Source organism: Rattus norvegicus, chromosome 1 (assembly GCF_036323735.1).
Source record: "Rattus norvegicus strain BN/NHsdMcwi chromosome 1, GRCr8, whole genome shotgun sequence".
NCBI lineage: Eukaryota > Metazoa > Chordata > Mammalia > Rodentia > Muridae > Rattus > Rattus norvegicus.
Genome location: NC_086019.1, coordinates 190,795,601 through 190,814,612, shown reverse-complemented (window position 1 = coordinate 190,814,612; position 19,012 = coordinate 190,795,601). Strand labels below are relative to the sequence as shown.

Here is a 19,012-nt window from a genome sequence, read left to right as displayed (position 1 = left end):
ACCATCCTCACAATCCTGTAGTTTCTCCTTTGACCAGGTTCTGAGGTTTGGAGAAGAGATCCCCTCCAGAGATTATCCAGATGGTAAGAGTTAAAGTTGAAATTCGCACTTTTCCCAAGCACGTGGAACAGGGAAGAGCTAAAGGTGTCCTTTTGCTTTTAGACTCCCAGGAACCAAAGCTTTAGAAAGCTCTATGAGCATCACCTGCTTCAGGCATTCTTTGGTATGCCTGGCCTCCAGGTTTCTGTAGTTCTGACTGACCCCAATGAAAATGTCCGTTTAAACGTATGTCTGGTATACCTAGACTTGTGTTCACTGTTGAGTCCCAGTACTCAGCAGGCTTGAAAAGTACTGCACTGGGAATATTCATTAAATGAATTAGGTTCCAATGTTGGAGATCAGGAAGTGGACAGCAGGTACCTGGGGGAGCCTGTGAACTCACCCATGCCTGCATGCTGCAGTTCAGTGCATAAGGTGACCAATATCAGTAATGTGAGGAAAGTCAAGTCCCTTGTATGCCTGGGTCTCTTAATGGTTTCAGGAAAACCACTCATCTCCGGATCTCTAGAGACCAGGGCCAGAGCACTTGGGTTAGCATGCTTCAGAGTGGAGGCCAAGCTGGCACAGGGTGTGGTGCCACTCTACTGGGTCTGGAATGCAGTGGAACAAGAGGGCCAGCCGACTTAGGCCCCAGGCTTTTTTTCTGGAGGGGTGTCAGTGAACAGGGTCTCACTTTGTAACCCTGGAATATAACTCACAGAAACCCTCCTGCCTCTGCCTTCCAAGGGCTGAGGTTAAAGATGTTCATCTGTAGGCCCAGCTTCCCCCAGGCTTTCTTGATCCCCACTAAGATGCTGTGTGCACTTGCTTGTAGTATGTATTAACCCAGAGCTGCGTTCATGGTTTGCAAGCATTCTACCACTGAGTTACAACCCCAGCCCATAATGTGCCATCCTTATAGCCTTCAGGATTGGCCCTCCATCCCCTTGCTCTGTGAACTATGTTACTGACAAGAAAATATTTATTTATTTTTCCTTAAGAGAAAGACAGGACAGGGCCTCAGACTGAGGAGGCTGAGTCTCTTTGTTCCTGCTTGTCCAGGTAGTGTCTTAGGGCTGTGGGGTAATCAGTCATGACGCCATTGGCTCCCAAGCTGAAGGCCACTTCAAAATCTGATTCTTCATTAAGGCACCAAAATAGCACCTGAACAGGGAGAAAAAGAACAGGTTAGTTTTCCGAACATCAACCCAAAGCTTCCTTTAACATCCAGGAGGTGGCAGCCCCTCCTTCTGCACAGACCTCCCAGCACTGGTGTCCTTGAGCTGATAGTTAGCTTTTTAGAAGTTTCAAAATTGGCTATTAAACACAGCTACTATCAAAACCTAAATATATGATCTTAGAGCCAAGTGTGGCCGTGCACGTTTGTAACTCTGCACATGGGAGGCGGAGCCAAGGGGATGGAAAGTTTGAGGCCATCTGGGCTACACAGAGTAGTGGCCAGCCGGGGTTATATAGCAAGAGTCTGCCTCAAAAATAAATACATAAATCATATAATTACGTGAACTTGCCGCTGAATGGTCTCAGAACTCAGGACGCAGAGGCAGGTGGATCTCTATGAGTTCTAGGCCCAGTCTATATAGTAAGTTTCAGGCCAGCCAGAGTTGCACAGTGAAACTTTGTCTCAAAACAAACAAGAAATTCTATTAAAAACAAAGGTAAAGTAGTGGTACCTGTTTGTTTTTATAGCACTGAGAGGCAAGAGATAGAAGATAGAAGGGAAAGGGATTCAAAGAGACCTTGTGTTACACAGGGAATGCAAGGGCCAGCCTGAGCTATGTGAGCCCTGTCACAAACAACCCAAGATCTGGGGCTGTTGTTGTTCAGTGGTTTAACGCTGGCCGCCTATGTGCAAAGCCTTGGGTTTGATTCCTAGTACTACAAAACAAATGGACCAAAAACACACTCAAGGGCCAGTGGCATGACTCAGCAGGTGACATCCCCTGAGGACCTGAGATTGAGGAGAACTGACTCCTGCAATGCACGCACCCTGTGACCTCTACATGCACAGCGCGGGATGCGCGCACGCAAGCGCAACACACACACACACACACACACACACACACACGCATGCACACACACACATATTTTTTACGTTAAGTACTAAAGAGCCCATCACTAATTATTCTATAATGTCTTATGGTCTCTTCTCCTCTCCCCTCCTCCCTTCTCCCCATTAGGGTCTCATGTAACCAAGTTGGCCTCCAACTCCATCTAGTGGATGATGGCCTTGTGGGCTTTGTTTTTTTGTTTGTTTCTCATTTGTTGTTGTTCTTTTTACAATTTATTTGTATTTATTTTAAAATTTACAAAAAACTTAAAGAAGGGGCGATGGGGAAAATTTTGTTTGATAGGTATGAGTGACTTGCAAACAGGGATGTCTGTGGTACCACATGCAGGTCTAGTGCCAACAGAGGAAGGACGATGGCATCTGACCCCCTGGATGATTGTAAGCCAGTGACTATGGGTGCTGGGAACCAAGCTTGGGCCATCTAGAAGAGCAGCAAATGCTCTTAACTGATGAGCCATCTCTCCGCTCCCTTACCTTTGTTTGCTTTTGGAGTGCTAGTGACTGAACCCAGAGCTTGGGGCTGCTAGACAAGTATTCTACCAAATGAGCCACAACCCCAGCCATTGGCTTCTATTTTTCTTTTTTTTAACAATTTGATTTTATTTATTTATGAGGGGGCGGGTACACATCACAGTATACACAGTATGTGGGTCAGGGAACAGCTCTTAGGTCATCAGGTTGAGGGCAGAAGCCTTTAGCCACTGAATCATTTTACTGCCTTCCTTGTTTGCTTTATCTATGTTGTTTTGAGGCAGGGAGTGTTACTCAGTCCAAGCTGGTTTAGAACCGGCCATCTTCCTGCCTCTGTTTTCCAAGTATCATGTGTATGGGCTGCTGCACCTGGCTGACATGGTGGCTGTTAGGGTTTCCATGTCTGTGAAGAGACACCATGGCCAAGGCAACTCTTACAAAGGCAAACATTTCACTGGGGCTGGCTTATGGTTTCAGAGGTTCAGTCCATTATCATCAAGTATACAATGGGCAGGCCCTCAAAGCCCAACTCCACAGAGCTGACAAGGCCAGGTCTACTCCAACAAGACCACACCTCCTAACAGTGCCACTTCCCCTGGGCCAACCATATCCAAGCCACCACACCTGGCATTTTTATAACAGGAAAGTCACTGGATCTCTGGATGTCTTAGTTTAACAAATGAGAGCCCAGTCTTTAAACGTGAAGAGATCAGAGGTGTGAGAGGGCTGGGAAGGGAAAACCTCCCTGCCTTGCCTTAGTGATGCCAGACACAGGCAGTAGTCAAAGCCTCTCTCTGAGTTAACCCTTCCACCTGTCCCCGCTGCTGTCACCCATGTTGGACTCCTGTCCATGGCAGTATCAGGCTCCTATAGACACTCTCTGTCTACCCACTACCACATGCTCTCCATGTTATACACCAAGTGACTTTACTCGATGAATTTATCTGGATCAGGTGTCCTGTAGACTTTCAAAAGCTTCCTTCCCAAAGCTCAAAGGTCATGGTCCTATTAGACCTGAGGCCAGTGGGCCTAACTGACCTCTACTGCACTCAGCCTAGGGAATCCACCCAGCTCCTCTGAGCCCAGCCTCTTGCTCCTCCAAGCTTTAGCCCTGTAGATGCCAGCCTGTGATGTTCTCCCTCTCCCCAAGGTCCATCTCCCACCGTCATGGCCAACAGTGCTGGGTCCTTCCTTTGCTGCAACATCAAAGCACATGTGGGGCTAACAGGCTTCATTTCTTTCCCCACATTTGATAGGAAGCTCTCTTCCTAGGTAAACGTCTGGAACCCTCTCAGTGAGGCTTGTTAATTAAATGTCTTATGTCTGGGGCTGGAGCAATGGCTCAGTGGTTAAAAGTACTGTCTGCTCTTCCAGAAGACCTGGGTTCAAATCCTGGCCCCCATATGGCAGCTCACAACTCACTTGTCTGTAACTCCAGGATCTGATGCCCACACACAGGACAAACGTGCAGGCAAAATACCAATGCATGTAAAATAAAATTACAAAGTATTTTTAAAATATGACCCAGGTCCAGCCAGGCACAGTGGTTCATGCCTGCAATTCCACTATTAGGGAGGCGGGGGTAGGAGGATTGCCATGAGTTTGAGGTCAGCCTAGCCTACGTAAAACACCAGGGGCTGGAGAGATGGCTCAGTGGTTAAGAGCATTGGTTGTTCTTCTAGAGGACACTACTTCAATCCCCAGCTCCTACGTAATGGCTCACAACCATCTGACACCCTCTCCTAACCTCTTCGGAGACCAGGCACACACATGTGGTACACAGACATATATGTATGTAAGATACCCGTACACATAAAAATAAGACAATAAAAAAACAAAAAACCAAAAAAAAAAAAAAAAAACCCGAAACCAAGCCAAACCATGGTCAGGCATGGTGGCACAACCCCTTATTCCCAGCACTCAAGAGACAGACAGGTAGCATGTCTCAATGAGGACAGCTTGATCTACATAGCAAGAGTTATATGGTGCGACACTGCCTCAAACAAAACAAACAAAAACAGAAAGTTAAAAAAAAAAAAAAAAGACAGCCAGGCAATGGTGGTCCAAGCCTTAGAGGCAGGTGAATGTGAGTTCTAGGCCAGCCTGGTCTACAGAGTGAGTTCCAGGACAGTCAAGGCTGTATACATACACAGCAAACCAACCACAACTGGGGCTGTCAGCAGAGCCCAGTGTCTATATGGCAGCTCAGAACTATGGATCTAAAACCATCTTCTGGCTTCAGCACCAGGCCAGATGTCATTCAGGCAAAACATTTTATTACACATAAACAAAACAAAACAAAACAAAACAAACAAAAAAAAAACAACAAACCTAAATGCCTTCACTACGTCCATGAATCATAGTCAGGAGCAGAGCAAGAGAGTGGGCTGGGTCTGGCTTCTCAGCAGGCCACAGCATCCTGATCAGTGGCTAATGCTTACCGATCTCTGATTAAGTACCGTGTACACATCAGAAAGGTCTGCAGATGCTTAGTCTCTGCATTTTATGGGCAAAGGAACTGACACTCAGAGGTGTCCCAGGATGATGGAAACTGCTCCCAGGTGTGCACTGTGAGCCAGCTCCTCGCTGGGGTAGTGGCTGAGTCTCACCTGTACCCCTCGGTCCTGCAAGTATTGGATCAGACTTTTCCTCATGATGGCCCTGGGGGACAGATGGGGACATCAAAGGCAATAATACAGGGATGAGAGGGGACAAAGGAGAAGGGCAGTGGCAGGTCCCTGTGTGGACCCTCCACCCAGCAGCCCTGCCAACCTCACCATTTTGTAACTGTAGCCGACAGTTTGTTCATCCATCCACAGGAAAATGGAAAGTAAGTCCTGTGTAGAGAAGGGGCAGAGTCAACTCCTTGGTATTCTCTCTCCCTCTCTGTCCCTGTCTCTCCTCTCTCTCTCCCTCTCTGTCTGTCTGTGTGTGTGTGTGTGTGTGTGTGTGTGTGTGTGTGTGTGTGTGTGTGTATTGGGGGGCGGGGCTTTGCACACAGGGCTGTGGTGGTAATGGTTCCTTCACCTTGGCCGAGCCTGAAGAGGCTCTGCCTAGTGAGATAACACAACCCTTAGTGACAGCTGACGGTGTCCTGGAGTCCTTGGTTTCAGAGCTTGCCTTTCTTCCCATCTTAAGGACAGGGAACTGAGGCTTAGACACCAACACGTTGGAGGTCAAAACTATATCCATGAGGAGCCTGGGACCAGCTTGATTCCAGAGCTAGATTTCACAGAAGTTCTCCTGGTTGAGTCTGGGTGAGGCTTTTAAAATTTTTGGCTTTTCAAGTCAGGGTTTCTTTGTGTAGCCCAAGCTGTCTTGGAACTCTCAAGCTTAGAGATGTCCCTGCCTCTGCCTCATGAGTACTAGGATTAAAGGCGTGTATTACCACTGCCCATGCCAAGGGTAGGGTTTTTTTTTTTTTTTTTTTTTTTTTTTGGTTCTTTTTTTCGGAGCTGGGGACCGAACCCAGGGCCTTTCGCTTCAAGGGTAGGTTTTTAAGAATACTGGAGTTGGTCCAGAACTTGCAACCCTCTGGCCTCATCCTCTCACAAGTGCTGGGATTGCAGGTGTGTGCCACGGTGCCCACATTTGGCCAGCTTCTTCCGATGAGACAGTGCTTACTAGGTTGTTTACATGTCACAACTTATCCTATCTACTCCAGGGATGATTTTGGAGCAGCGCCCTAGGTCAGGCACCGGAGTTTGCCCAGGCTCTGTATTTCCAGCTGTGTAACCTCGGGCAAATCACAGAAACCCAGCATCTCTGGTACTAACGGGGGCGGGGGCAGGGGGAGATTATGACTCTACCTTCTGGGAGAGGCACTGTAAGTAAGGTAAAGGTTACATACCCCACAATATGTGAAAAACGTTCACCCCGTGTAAAATACTGCAGACACACAGCTTTGGAGTCGGACCGCGGGGCTGCAGGACTGCGGGGCTGCGGGGCTGCGGGACTGCGGAACTGCGGGGGCTGTGGGATTGCGGGGCTGTGGGACTGTGAAACTGCAGGACTGGCTCGCTTTCCTGAGACCCACATAGTGGAGCCAGGGCTTTGGGAACAGTCCTGGAGAAGTTGTCAGAAAGGGAGGAGGCAGGCCCAAGCTGAGCAAATATCTAGTTCCTAGTATAGCCTCCTACAGTTACTTTGTTAACAAGGATAATGTAGGGTGGGCTAACTCACTTGAGAATGAGAGAGCCAGGCTGTTCCCCGGAGGGCCTAACCGAGGCATGTCAGGTCTTTTTTTTAAGGTTTATTTTATTTATTTATATACTGTACACTGTCACTGTCTTCAGACACACCAGAAGAGGGCACCAGATCCCATTACAGATGGTTGTGAGCCACCATGTGGTTGCTGGGAATTGAACTCAAGTCCTCTGGAAGAGCAGTCAGTGCTCTTAACCTCTGAGCCATCTCTCCAACCCCGTCAGGTCTCTTTACTAGGCTGACCAACCCTACTACAACTTCACTGACCAGAGAGAGGTTTCCATCAAGGTTTGGATGAATTTCTTCTAAAACTGCATAGAGAAATTAGTCTGCAAGTTGGTGTGTGTGTGTGTGTGTGTGTGTGTGTGTGTGTGTGTGTGTGTGTGTGTCACAAGCCCTTTAGTGTTCATGAATGCCAGCAGGAGCTGTAGTGGTGCAGGCCCATGATTCCAGCATTGGGAAGGCTGAAGCAGGAGGATTGAGAGTTTGAGGCAAATATACCAGGCCTTCTCTATGGCTTAGTGCAGTGGTTCTCAAGCATCCCAATGCTGGGACCCTTTCATACAGTTCCTTACATTGTGGTGACCCCGACCATAAAATCATTGTCATTGCCACTTCACAATTATAATTTTGCTACTGTTATGAATTTTAAGTATTGTGTCTTCCAGTGGTCTTAGGCAGCCCCTGTGAAAGAGTTGTTCACCTCCAAAGGGGTCTTGACCCACAGGTTGAGAACCAGTAGCTTAGAGGACAAAAGTCCTTGCCACGAAAGCCCAGCAACTTGAATCCAATCCCTAGGACCTACCTAAAGGCAGAAAGGATGTTGTTTCTGGCATACACACACACACACACACACACACACACACACACACACACACACACACACACACAGACACCACGCGTACATACGCACACACACCCCTCTGTAACAAATTAAAAAAATAAAACAGGTGGTGACTCAGTTGGTAGTGTCCCAAGCATACACAAAACCCAGTGTTCAGCCTCTAGCACTGAATAAAACCAGGTAGAGGCAGGAGGATTAAAAATTCAACGTCTTTCTTCTCAGCTACTTCGTTTCAGGCCAGCTTAAGATACATAAAATTCTCTCAATAAAACAAAACAAAATAAAAAAGAGGTCACTATCCTCTTTAAAGGGTCTTGGGATTGGAGAGATGTGGAGTGGTTAAGAACTCACTGTTCTTCCAGAGGATCTGAATTTGGTTCTAAATATTCATGTTGGGTGGTTCACAACTTCCTGTAACTCTTGTTCCAGGGGATCTGACATACTCTTCTAGCCTCTCCAGGGAACTGCACACGTGTGGCATACACCTGCACAAACACACACACACACACACAGACACACACACAGACACACACACAGACACACACACACACACACACACACACACACACACACACAAATATTTAAAGAACCTGGAGGACTCTGAGGAAATGAGGAAACTGGGGATCTCGGGTCATTGCCACACAAATTCTGGGCAATGTGCCCTGAGCAGAGAGGTGCCGAGCCCATCTCACCACTGGTACCTGTTGATGATGGTGGGCAGGAAACAGAAGAAAAACTTCTCAGGGATGGAGACAAAAGGCAGTAGCCCCAGGTAGTAGAGCAGCAGTATCCAGAATGATCGCCATATTGTGAAGGCCGTGGGCATCTCAGGGTTCTGGGAGGCAGGGGGAGAGGTGAGAAGGTGACCCATCTGTCTGTCTCCACCAGAGACAGCAGAGAGGTGGTACTCGCTGAGAGGGTCAGGGCCGGACATCACGGTCACACCTTGAACAGTATAATGGTTACTCTGTCCACTTGATGGGCCTAAGAAGTAGTACTAGGAGATTGGTGAGTTATACCTGAGGGCACGCCTGAGGATGTTTCCACAAAATTAGCTATGGGAGAAGGCGCCCCCTTACTGTGGGCAGTAGCTTTTCCGTAGGCTCGGAAGGAGCTTGTAGGGGAAGAAGCAGCCTGGCATCTGCTCCCAAAATGGTATATCCTGTTCTCCCCACCTCCCGGGCCCAAAAAAATGGGGAAGAAGGAAGAAGTCAGCCCAGGCGTTATCTCTGCTCCTCCTAAGCTGTTGTTGAGCTCTCTTGACCTCTAGCTTTGGGCCCAAAGTGATATGGGTTAAAATCTCTGAACAATGACCCGTGAGGTATGGCTTGAAGTCTGTCACAGTAGCAAACACCTGACCAACAGCCAGTATGGGAGGCTTCCCAAAGCAGGCCTCCTGGCAACACCATGCCAGTACACAGTTATGTCTGACTTTTCCAATCCTGCTCTTGGAGACCATGCTGAAGGCTAGTTCCTGGGGCCCTTCCTTGGGCTGGGGGTGGCCTCTAACCCCACAACAGAGAAAGAGGGACTCACGGCAGCCTTGCATCTCTTCATGATTGAGTTCTTCTCTGAAGTCCAAATAGTAATCTCGTTTCGGTTAAAGCGCCTCGCCATGTTGGCTACCTACAGTAGAGACAAAGGGAGGAAGGGAAGCCAGGCCTCTCTTGGGCCTGGCCTCACCTGCTGGGCACAAGGTACTACCTTGTGAATGAGTTCTTCATTTTTTTCTTTGATCTCCAAGCACATGGGAGTCCTTGGAAATTTCTGGAATACATCCTCCAAACTAATCATGTGCCGGTCTGACCCGTGAGCAAAATGGCCTGGGGGGGGTGTCACAAAAACTGGGGTCAGAGTGGGATAAACGGGCTAGAGGGAGGGGTTTAATGAGCGTATATGAGAAGGCGGCTAGGCAGTGCAAGGACACACACATCCTACCTGGCGAGAAGTAAATCTCCAGTTCTTCCTTGTAGAGGGGCAGTTGCTGTGGAGAGCAGAGAAGCATCATCAGGGTGCATGTGTCTAAGGGTGGCAGCTCTCAGGCTGAGGGGCTGCAAAACTCACCGCAAAGTCCAGGGTGTTTATATCCTTATTTAGGCCTGACTGGCGGGACAGGTTTTTGTCGTGTGACACTACCACCACGCCATCTCGGGTGAGCTGGCAGTCAAATTCCAAGAGATCTGCTCTCTGGGCCATGGAACTATGGGAGCAAAGGTTGGTGGGGGGAAAGGGGACAAAGGAAAGACCAGGGCATGTAGTGGAGGGGAAATACTGGCACAGAATTTACGGTGGGACATGTGACCCCCATCTACACAATTCCAGGGCTTCTAGATACCCGACTGACGAAGCCGGTAAGTAGCAACCCTGGTTGCCCCGCAGAGCACAACCCAGGACCCCACAACCTTACATGGGACTTGCTGGGGCTTGGACTCACTTCTCTATTGCCTCCATGGTGTTCTCCAGCCGCTCCCCAGACCCTGTGGAAAGCAGTTTGGGTGGGTTCCTGGGACCTGGCTTGACCTTCCTGCCTACCTTTCTTCCTGATGGTCATCTGCTTGCTTTAGGCTTCTTCTCTTCCAGTCAGCTGAACTGGCCTCTGCTTCCGTCACATGCCCTCCAGTTGCCGAGACTCTCCTTACCTCGCTCTTGGTTTAACATTCACTCCTGCCCTGCACCTTGACAATGTGCTGCTGCCCACCATGGCACCTGTCTGGTTTGGCTCACTCTATCCTAAATGGATTCCATCCCTTCCACATCCCTGATTCAGCTCACCTCCACGGTGTGCAGCCAGGCGGATGGAGAACCCTGGAGCCCAGGGTGTGTGCAGCAGGTGAGGTCGGCGCAGGAAGAAGATGGAGAGAATTACATAGCTGCCCAGGGTGGGCAGAACGAAGTACACGAGGGGGATCATAGCCTCGCTCCACAGCAGGCTTCTGTCAAAAGCACTGCCTTCCCAGTCCCAAAGGGCTCTGATGCCTGGGGCCGAGCCTTCCTGCTGAGCCAGTGCAGGCTGGCTCCACCACGGGGCAGCACCACACCCATGGACCTGCTGAGCCTGCTGGGTGCTGCTGGAATGTGGCCAGACTGCAGTATGGCCCAGAGCTGGGGCCAGGCGCAGGAACTGAGGCAGACAGCCCTGGGTCTCTCGTTCAGAGACCCCAACACCCCCTTCTGTTCTTGACCCTGTGTGTGGGGGATTAAGCAGCCCAACCCCTACCCCCTAGTTTTTGGATCTCTCTGCCTCCCATAGGTATTCGTGGACAGAAACTTTAATTTACTACCTTTGCCACTTCCTAGGAATTTGGGGATGTGTAAGGTGCCCCTGAGTCACCCCAAATCACTCCAGGCAGTTAAACAGGAAGCTCTTAGGGAAGACAGTGACTAAAGGGAGACTGACCCCTTCCCAGGAGACTGGCACTCCTTAGACCCAACCTCATCCCTGGCGAGCTGGAGCCAAAGACTACCAGGACCATGTGAAGGCCGGGCTGGAGGTGGGGCAGTAATGGGTGCAGCATGTTGGTCGCGTCGGCATACACAGACAGAGACAGAGCCATCCATATACACATCTCTATATTTATATATTAGATACAGGCACAGGGAGGTGGGGAGGGGCACGGGCTCTCCACGGGCCCCACCTCCACATCCAATCACCCACACACAGAAGCAGCAAGGGCGTTACATGTGGCAGCTTGAGAGGGAGAGGGTTAGGCCTAGGCCTGGCTCCTCAGGGAAACTAGCCCTTGAGATTTAGGAATGTTCTGTCAGGGAAAATGGGGTGGGGTTCCAACAGGATGAGTAGGGCAGAGCTTAGCCTACTCAGTGCCCTCCACCCCTCTGTAGCACAGGTCCTAGGGCGGTCATAGCCCTTCCATTCCAGAACCGTCTACCAGAGCTGGGGCTAGCAGGGATAGATAAAGACACAGCAGCAGAGATCAGCTCTGGGACCACCTCATCACTCAGGTCAAGGGGAGATGGGGCAGGGGACTGGAGTGGGAGAAGCCTGCTTGAAGCAGGAGACCCCAGCAGAGTGAGAGGGGGTGGCCAGGCCCACCCTTGGTCCAGCCTGGGCTGCCGGGGTCCGGGTTGAGCAAAGTTCATTTTCTAACAATCTGCAGAGAAGGAGCAGGTAGGAGCAGGACCTGAAGAAAGAAACAGACAGAAAAGAACTGTCATTTGGGTGAGCCTTGACTCCAGTGCCTCTGGTCTGTCAAGTTTTGTGGGTCATGGATTCCTTATCTGCAGTTAACAAGAGCAGCCACCAAGTGCTACAGTGATTACGGGCTCCCCTCAAAGTCATCATGGTATACTCTGCCCGAAAGGCCTGGAGTGGCTCCTCATAAGGGGAGGATCCCTCACCTTTGGGTTTCAGTGGATGCTGACAAGTGGGAATTGAATGGGGCTGGAGGGTGTGTGGTCACATGTGACTAGCAGGCTCTGGCCCTTTGTTGCTACCACACATGTATTAGATGAGGAAGCACTCAGGCTGGCCAGCCTCTGAACAGGATGTGGCTATGCAGAGGCATCAGGAACCACTCACCAGGTCCAAAAGGACAGGGGTGTCTGTTCTTGTTAGGGGGCCTCTGGTGCCCCTGGCTGGAAGCGGGCTGTCTCTTGGAAGATCAGCTCCTTCAGCCGCTCCTTGGGGAGATCATCCAGCTCCATGTCAAAGGTGAATGGCTCCTCAGCCACTGGCTGGGGGCAAAGACAGTAAGGCACAGGCCGGACACTGGGAACACTAATTCCCCTCCCAGCCGCTGGTGGCCGGCTTACTTCATCTGTCGGATCATAGTACTGTTCCAGGTAAGGGTGAGCCAGTGCTTCCTCTACTGTGATGCGCTTGTTTGGGTTAAAGGTTAACATCCGGTCCAGCAGGTCAAGAGCTAAGGCAAGGCAGGGGGCAGCAGTCAGGAGGAAGGCAGCTCCACAGACATGCCCCGTCCAGTGCCTAGGGGCCTATCTACTGAGGCAGGCGTTAGCGTCACACACCCTTCTTGGCTGCTGGGTTTTAGCCTACCCCTGGCCCTCTTTCTCACTCACCTTTGGAGTCAGATTTGGGAAAAAGCTTGGCCCAAGCCACCTTGGTTTTAGAGGGCAGAGACTGTAGGTAGTTTCGGGCCTTCATGTTAATGATACAATTTAGGTCCTCTTGGGATGGGGAACCCAGTATACCTGTGGGTAAACCAGTTGTCTTGTGAGAAGTCAAGTCCTCTTTTTGGGAACAGGTCAGGAAGCAAGAACAGGAGTCCAAGCCTAGCCACCACACTCCCCATCTACCCACTGGGTCAGTGACGAAGAGCTGAGAACCAGGGAGTCCTGGACTCAGATTCTGGCTGCAGTCTTCCTTAGGTGTAGGGCTTAGCCTTGCTTCTCCCAGCTTTCAAATGGGAAGAACACCTTACAGAAATACCGTGAGATGCTGGAGAGGCTCCACATGTGGTACCCAAGTCTCGACTTCCAGAAATGTCACTTCTGATCCGCTAACCCCCATCCCTCTCAGCCAGACAGGCCCTTTCACCTAGAATGTGGTTGAGCTGGTCCAGGTAGTGCTTGCCGGGGAAGATAGGCCGGTTGGAGAGCATCTCAGCCAGAATGCAGCCCACAGACCAGATGTCAATGGATTTGGTGTAGCCCTGGAGAGGAGAATGTGCTGAGCTTCCTGGCCAGCCTTATCGGGGCCACTCCTGGTATCTGGGATAAGCACTATAACCAACTTAGGTCTAACCCAGCAAAAGGCAAAGCAAAGGACAGAGACTAGGAAAACTCTAATCTCTACATCTTGCTAGAGCCCGAGGGCCCGAGGGATTGTGCCAAGGTCCAGGGATAGCTCTAGGACTCCCTTGCAGACGTGGGTAACTCTCCTACCTTGGAGTTAAGCATGATCTCTGGGGCTCGGTACCAGCGTGTGGCCACATACTCGGTAAGAAAGCCAGTGTGGTCGTGCTCAGGGTCAGCAATCCGGGCAAGGCCAAAATCACAGATCTGGAATCAAACCCAGGTTACTGAGCTAGGTGCCTAAGGCCTCCACAGCCTAGTTAGTGCCCCTGCCCTGCCTATTCTGTTCTTGCTTGCCATGTTCCAAGGCTGCTTTTGCTGGCCACCCAGAGGCCCCAGGAGGAGAGAAAGAAAGAGAAGCAGACATTTAACCTCTGACCTTAAGGTCGCAGGTGGTGTTGATAAGCAGATTGGAGGGCTTCAGGTCCCGGTGCAGCACATTGGCCGAGTGTATGTACTTGAGGCCCCGGAGGATCTGGTAGAGGAAGTAGCAGATGTGGTCATTGCTCAGCTGCTGGCTCTTTAGCAGCTTGTACAGGTCCGTCTCCATGAGGTCCTGAACAATGTAACTGAGGACGCCTCCAGAGACCCCCACGTTGGGGGGAGTAGGAGACACTTCGTTAAGGAAAACAGGCTCTGACCTGGTCGTGTATTCCCTTCCAGCTAGGGTCCCTTGGCCTCATGAGCTTCACAAGACTTGGAGCTGACAGTGTGCAAGGTACATCTATTCTGGGCCCTCAGTTTCTCCCCTGGGCAAATGAGGGCTCTGCTGGATGGACAGTAGTGGGAGAACGTAGGAAGAACGGGAGGGAGCTCTGAGTTAACCCACTCATGCCTGAAGTCCTCATGTTGCTGCCACAGCTCGATGTTCTTAACCTGTCCACACCACCTCAGTCTCCTGACAAGCAGGGAGAGTAACTGCTCTTCAGAGGGTGCTGTGAGCATACGATGCACACGGAGAGCGCTCAGCAAACAAGGAGCAGTGTTGTTACTCCATGGGCAGAGCCATGTGGCCGCTGAGTGGGTTAAATGAGATAATGCACGAATACCATCTGGCACACAGTGACTGTTTGCTTAAAAATAAATGCCTGCCTTGTGGGGATGATTTGTGCCAGGAAAGTGAGGAGACACTCCCCACCACAGTGTGCTCCTACAGAGAGCTTGACCGTACACCAGAAGGTGGAGAACTGAGAGTCCTTTTATACTTGAAGATAAAACAAAGACTAAACACAAACAAATGTCATCTGGCTTATCTTTGGAAGAGTAATCAGGAGCTGGGCAGAGTACGTCACTCCTACAATCTCAGCACTTGAAGCAGAGGCCAGAGGCTTGCCTAGAAGTTTAAAGCCAGCCAGGTCTACAGAGTTAGCCTGAGGCCAACCAGGGATACACAGTGACACTTTCTCAAAAAATGAAGTCTGAACTGTCTTCCACAGAAGACATGTGAGAGCTGGGGCTGGTGGCACCCAGGATCTCTATGAGTTCAGGGCTAGCCTGGTCTACATAGGGAGACCCTTTCTCAAAAAGAAGAAGAGAGAACAAGCATATGCAGATACACACACATGGACCAACCCTGCCGCTTTACAAATGTGGAAGTCCGGAGGTGCAGAGACCTGCTGAAGGTCATGCAACAAGACAGGAGTAGTCGATTTCCTGTGGTCAGAGCTGCAGAGGCTGCAGAACAAATCCTGGGATCGGGAGGGGTGGGTAGGGAAGAGGCCATGGGTGCTACAGTCTACTAGCAATGGCGCCAAGCAGGAAGTACATGTGGACAATGAACTAAATGTCTGAACTAGGCAAGCAGTGTCAAGCAAGGGCAACAAGGGCTGGACTACCTTTCCTGGTCAAGGTACAAGGCCGCAGGTAATCAGGGTGGGGCTCTCAGAAGAGTGGGAAGGCTCCAAGAAAGCCAACTGGGGAAGAAGAGGAAGCAACAAACAGGAACAGCTGAATTTAGGCTTTCTTCTATAGGCAGACTCTCAGGGCCCCTCGTCCTTCCTTGAGCCCCTGGCTAGACCAGGAGTGCAAAGGCGTGGCTCCGCCCTGTGAGTCTAGGGTCTTCAGGTTCCTCCTCTTAACAATGCAAGGTGGTGTGAAAGCCTCCACCCTCTCCACGTTGGAGAAAGTATCGCCCCTCCCCCACAGAAGGCCCAGCAAAACACAGAGCCTCAGTTTCCTCATCTTAGAAATGGACGCGGTAAAGCTCATCACACAGGGAAGCTAAAAGGTTGAATTAGAACCAAAGCGCTAGGCATGCCCAATGCTGGTTTTCTTCCTCGCTTTCAATCCAGTGTGAGGTCTCTAAAGAATCGTGAGTCTGTTGAGCAAGAAAGGGCTGTGGGCAGAGACTGGGTCATGTCACAGAACTGCAGATGTCAGAAGACAAAGCTCCCATAGAGATGGTTTGCCCAGCATTCTCCCCTCCCCACACACCATACTGGGGCACAGAGCAGAAAAGGATGTGTTCAAGGCCACTCCACTTGGCTGCAACAGACCAGGATCCAAGGCCTGCCAGGGTGCTCTTCTGCTCCGTAGACTCTCAGCTAAAAAGTTACTTTGCTGGGTTTTTAAGTTTTTTGGTTTTTTTTGGTTTTTTTTTTTTTTTTTTTTTTTGAGGGTGGCACAACAGACGACAACAGAAAGCAAAGCCAAGCTCCTTAGCCTCGCTCTGGAGCTGTGGCTAAAGGATACACATCTCTCATGGCTTCCAGGGTGGGTGCTCTGAGGATGTCTCGGATGCCTATGACATTCTCATGGCGGAATCGCAGCAAGATCTGGATTTCTCTCAGCGTGCGCTGACAGTAGGTTTGATGCTCGAAGGGGCTGATCTTCTTGATAGCCACTCTGGTCTTGCGCACGTGGTCATATGCTGAGCTGAGAGAGCCAGAGAGATGTGTGGCCTTACAAAGGGGGAATCCAGGCCTGGTGGCCCCACCCAGGCCTTGGCAGGGACCGGAGAGAGCAGGAGAGGGTTCTGGCCAAGTGTAAACAATGCTGGCTCCTTCCTGCTGTGAAGGCCTGGAATCTCCAGGGGGAAAGCTGGGGACCAGCCAGGCAGCCTTTCAGTGACTTCACAAACAGAGGAAGAGAGTGGCCACTCACTGACTTCCTTTCTCCTGGACCCTCTTACATTGTAGTTGCCCTCACCCTCCTCCCCTTTCCTGAGCTGGACTCTCTCAATCCAAGACAGGTCCAGGGGATGGGAGTTAAATGGAGAGAGTGGATGAAACCCAGAGGATTCAGTAATGGGACAGGGGAAGAGATAAGAAGGGGTAGGTCTGTCTCCCGGTGAGGTTCCTGGGTCAGAGCTGTTCCCATAGGAACAAAGGCCCAGAGCACAGAGTGGGGCAGCGAGAACTCACAAACCTGTATCCCACAAAATAAGGCACATTCTAGAGACCCCTCCCTACTTTGGGCCTCTGGCAAGGCCAGGGGCAGGGGTGCAAAGGTTTGCCCCACCCTGAGCTTTGCTCTGCTCTCTCAAACTCTGTCACAACCTCATCAGGGGGGAACCAAGGCTCCCACTACCTGCTTATGGGTCTCTCACTCCCCCTTCACCAAGAATAGTCATCCTCTTAGCTCCACCTGTATCTCTAGGGTCCCCCAGGTGCCCCTCCCTTAACAATACAAGGTGGCTTCCAAGCCTCCAACCCCCCTTCCCGGAGAAAGTAGCTCCTGGTCCCCCAGAAGTCACTGCACGATCCCTCCCCTGCGACACTCCCCGGACCCCATGTCCCGGGCACGCACCTGCTGTCCCCGCTCTGAAGCCCCCTCCTGGGACACCCCCTCACCTGACCATGCCGTACGCGCCCTCGCCGATGTACTGCAGCTGCGTGTAGCGTGGGCCCACGTCGAATGGCTGCCCCTTCACCACCTCCACCTCCCCGGGGACCACCGGGACGACCCCAGCAGTTCCCCTGGGCTCCCCGCCCCCGCCCCCCGGAGCCGCCGCCGCCGCCGCCATCTCCACTCCTCCCGCCTCCCCCCGCTGCCCCGCCCGCGGCCCCGCCCCTCCCTGCCGCCCTGTCACCGCGGGGCCGCGCGCCAGGCTCCGCCCCCGCCCCCGCGCGCCCCGCCCCCGCGCCTGCCCGGCGAGCCTGCGCGGGCCCGCGATGTCACGTGGTCTACTGAGAGCGCGCCCGGCTTTCCCGCCTAGTTACGCTGTTCCTTCCTTGCCTTGGCCACTAGGGTACTTTAGTCTGCCTAGAGAGTACTGCAGCCCCAGGGGCCAGTGGCCCTGAGTGATGCTGAGGGAACCCACCCCTAAACTTTGGAGACCTGCCTCTCACTTTTTGTTTCATTTACGCAGACAGTATTAATCCAGGCCAGCCCCAAAGGTTCTATGTGGTGGAGGTTGGCCACATCCTCCTACCTTTAGGCCTGAGCCATCATGCAGATTCTGGATGTTAGGCAAGAATCCTATCACTGAGCCACATTTCCATCTTCTCTCTCTCTTTTTTTTTCTTTTTTTCTCTTCCTTCCTTCGTTTCTTCCTTCCTTCCTTCCTTCCTTCCTTCCTTCCTTCCTTCCTTTCTTTCTTTCTTCCTTTTTCTAAGAGGGTCTCTTGACATGGAACTGGCTGTCCTGGAACCCACTATGTAGACCAGGCTGGCCTCAGCATACTAACTCCCCTGTGCTGGGATTAAAGACTGTATCACAATGCCCAGATTCCATAATTTCTTATTCGTTTATTTGCCACATTTATTAATTTTGTGTGTTGGGGCATGAGTATGTCACAGAGCCTGTGTGGAGATCAGAGGATATCAGATTCCTTCTGCTGTGCAGGTCCTAGGTATCCGACTTGGGCTGTCAGACTTGGTAGGAAGTACCCACGTTTGCTGGGCCCCCCTGTGGTGGTGGTGGGCTTATCCTAAGTGTTATAGTGAGGAAGCAGTCTGAAGGGTGGTGGATGGCAGGCAGCACTAGAAAGCTGTGAAGTCAGGTATGCTCCTGTGAAGAGGCAGGCCTGCAGTGGGCTCAGGTGTGTTCTGAGACCCAGTGTTATTGCCTGGAGGACATGCAACCCAGCCCACTTCATATGAGAAGGAGGGAAAGGGTGATAACTGTGAACAAAGATAACTAAATCAATTAAAATGTACAATCTGTTTCTCTCTCTCTCTCTCTCTCTCTCTTACACACACACAGACACACACACAGACACACACAGACACAGATACACACACACACACACACACACACACACACACACACGTGCGCGTGCCAAACAGCAAAATCAAGACCCTGGATCGAGGCTAGTAAGATGGTTAGGTAAGCAAAGATGTTACCATAAGAATGCTAAAAATTTTTTTTAAAGATTTATTTATTTCATGTATGTGAGTACACTGTAGCTGTCTTCAGACACACCAGAAGAGGGCATCAGATCCCATTACAGTTGGTTGTGAGCCACCATGTGGTTGCTGGGAATTGAACTCAGGACCTCTGGAAGAGCAGTCAGTGCTCTTAACCGCTGAACCATCTCTCCAGCCCCAAACCATTTTTTTTTCTTTTTTTTTTTTTTTCCTTTTTCTTTTTTTCGGAGCTGGGGACCGAACCCAGGGCCTTGTGCTTGCTAGGCAAGCACTCTACCACTG

General features: G+C 51.0%; 2 protein-coding genes across 3 annotated transcripts; both read right to left on the bottom strand.

The window, feature by feature from the left end:
- Window positions 1–1,003: 1,003 nt before the first annotated feature.
- Window positions 1,004–10,560, bottom strand: Gdpd3 (glycerophosphodiester phosphodiesterase domain containing 3). The gene is made up of 10 exons (NM_001305187.1): window positions 10,422–10,560; window positions 10,084–10,126; window positions 9,714–9,849; window positions 9,588–9,633; window positions 9,354–9,472; window positions 9,186–9,275; window positions 8,351–8,484; window positions 5,377–5,436; window positions 5,209–5,260; window positions 1,004–1,203 (listed from the first exon to the last, which is right to left on the bottom strand). The coding sequence occupies exons 1-10, from the start codon at window positions 10,558–10,560 to the stop codon at window positions 1,060–1,062; spliced, it is 963 nt and encodes a 320-aa protein (NP_001292116.1). The 3' UTR covers window positions 1,004–1,059.
- A 641-nt stretch (window positions 10,561–11,201) lies between these two features.
- Window positions 11,202–17,424, bottom strand: Mapk3 (mitogen activated protein kinase 3). Of its 2 annotated transcripts, NM_017347.3 has the most exons (9): window positions 17,213–17,419; window positions 16,113–16,295; window positions 13,801–13,990; window positions 13,512–13,628; window positions 13,165–13,279; window positions 12,687–12,818; window positions 12,420–12,529; window positions 12,187–12,341; window positions 11,202–11,788 (listed from the first exon to the last, which is right to left on the bottom strand). In NM_017347.3, the coding sequence occupies exons 1-8, from the start codon at window positions 17,383–17,385 to the stop codon at window positions 12,219–12,221; spliced, it is 1,143 nt and encodes a 380-aa protein (NP_059043.2). In that variant the 5' UTR covers window positions 17,386–17,419; the 3' UTR covers window positions 11,202–11,788; window positions 12,187–12,218. The 2 variants fall into 2 exon arrangements, with proteins under 2 accessions (NP_059043.2, XP_038944453.1); XM_039088525.2 differs by having other exon boundaries at window positions 11,203–11,788; window positions 12,187–12,529; window positions 17,213–17,424.
- Window positions 17,425–19,012: the final 1,588 nt, after the last annotated feature.

Bases quoted from the DNA above. Each gene is read 5' to 3' on its own strand.
- Gdpd3 (NM_001305187.1), bottom strand. From the start codon at position 10,560: ATGATCCCCCTCGTGTACTTCGTTCTGCCCACCCTGGGCAGCTATGTA. The intron at 10,127-10,421 runs GTGAGCTGAATC...TGCTTTCCACAG, and splicing joins CCTGGCTGCACACCGTGGAG to GGTCTGGGGAGCGGCTGGAG. The intron at 1,204-5,208 runs GTGAGACTCAGC...CTCCCTGTTCAG, and splicing joins TGCAGGACCGAGGGGTACAG to GTGCTATTTTGGTGCCTTAA.
- Mapk3 (XM_039088525.2), bottom strand. From the start codon at position 17,385: ATGGCGGCGGCGGCGGCGGCTCCGGGGGGCGGGGGCGGGGAGCCCAGG. The intron at 13,629-13,800 runs GTCAGAGGTTAA...GTTTGATTCCAG, and splicing joins ACACCACCTGCGACCTTAAG to ATCTGTGATTTTGGCCTTGC. The intron at 12,819-13,164 runs GTGAAAGGGCCT...GTTTACCCACAG, and splicing joins CCAGCTCAACCACATTCTAG to GTATACTGGGTTCCCCATCC.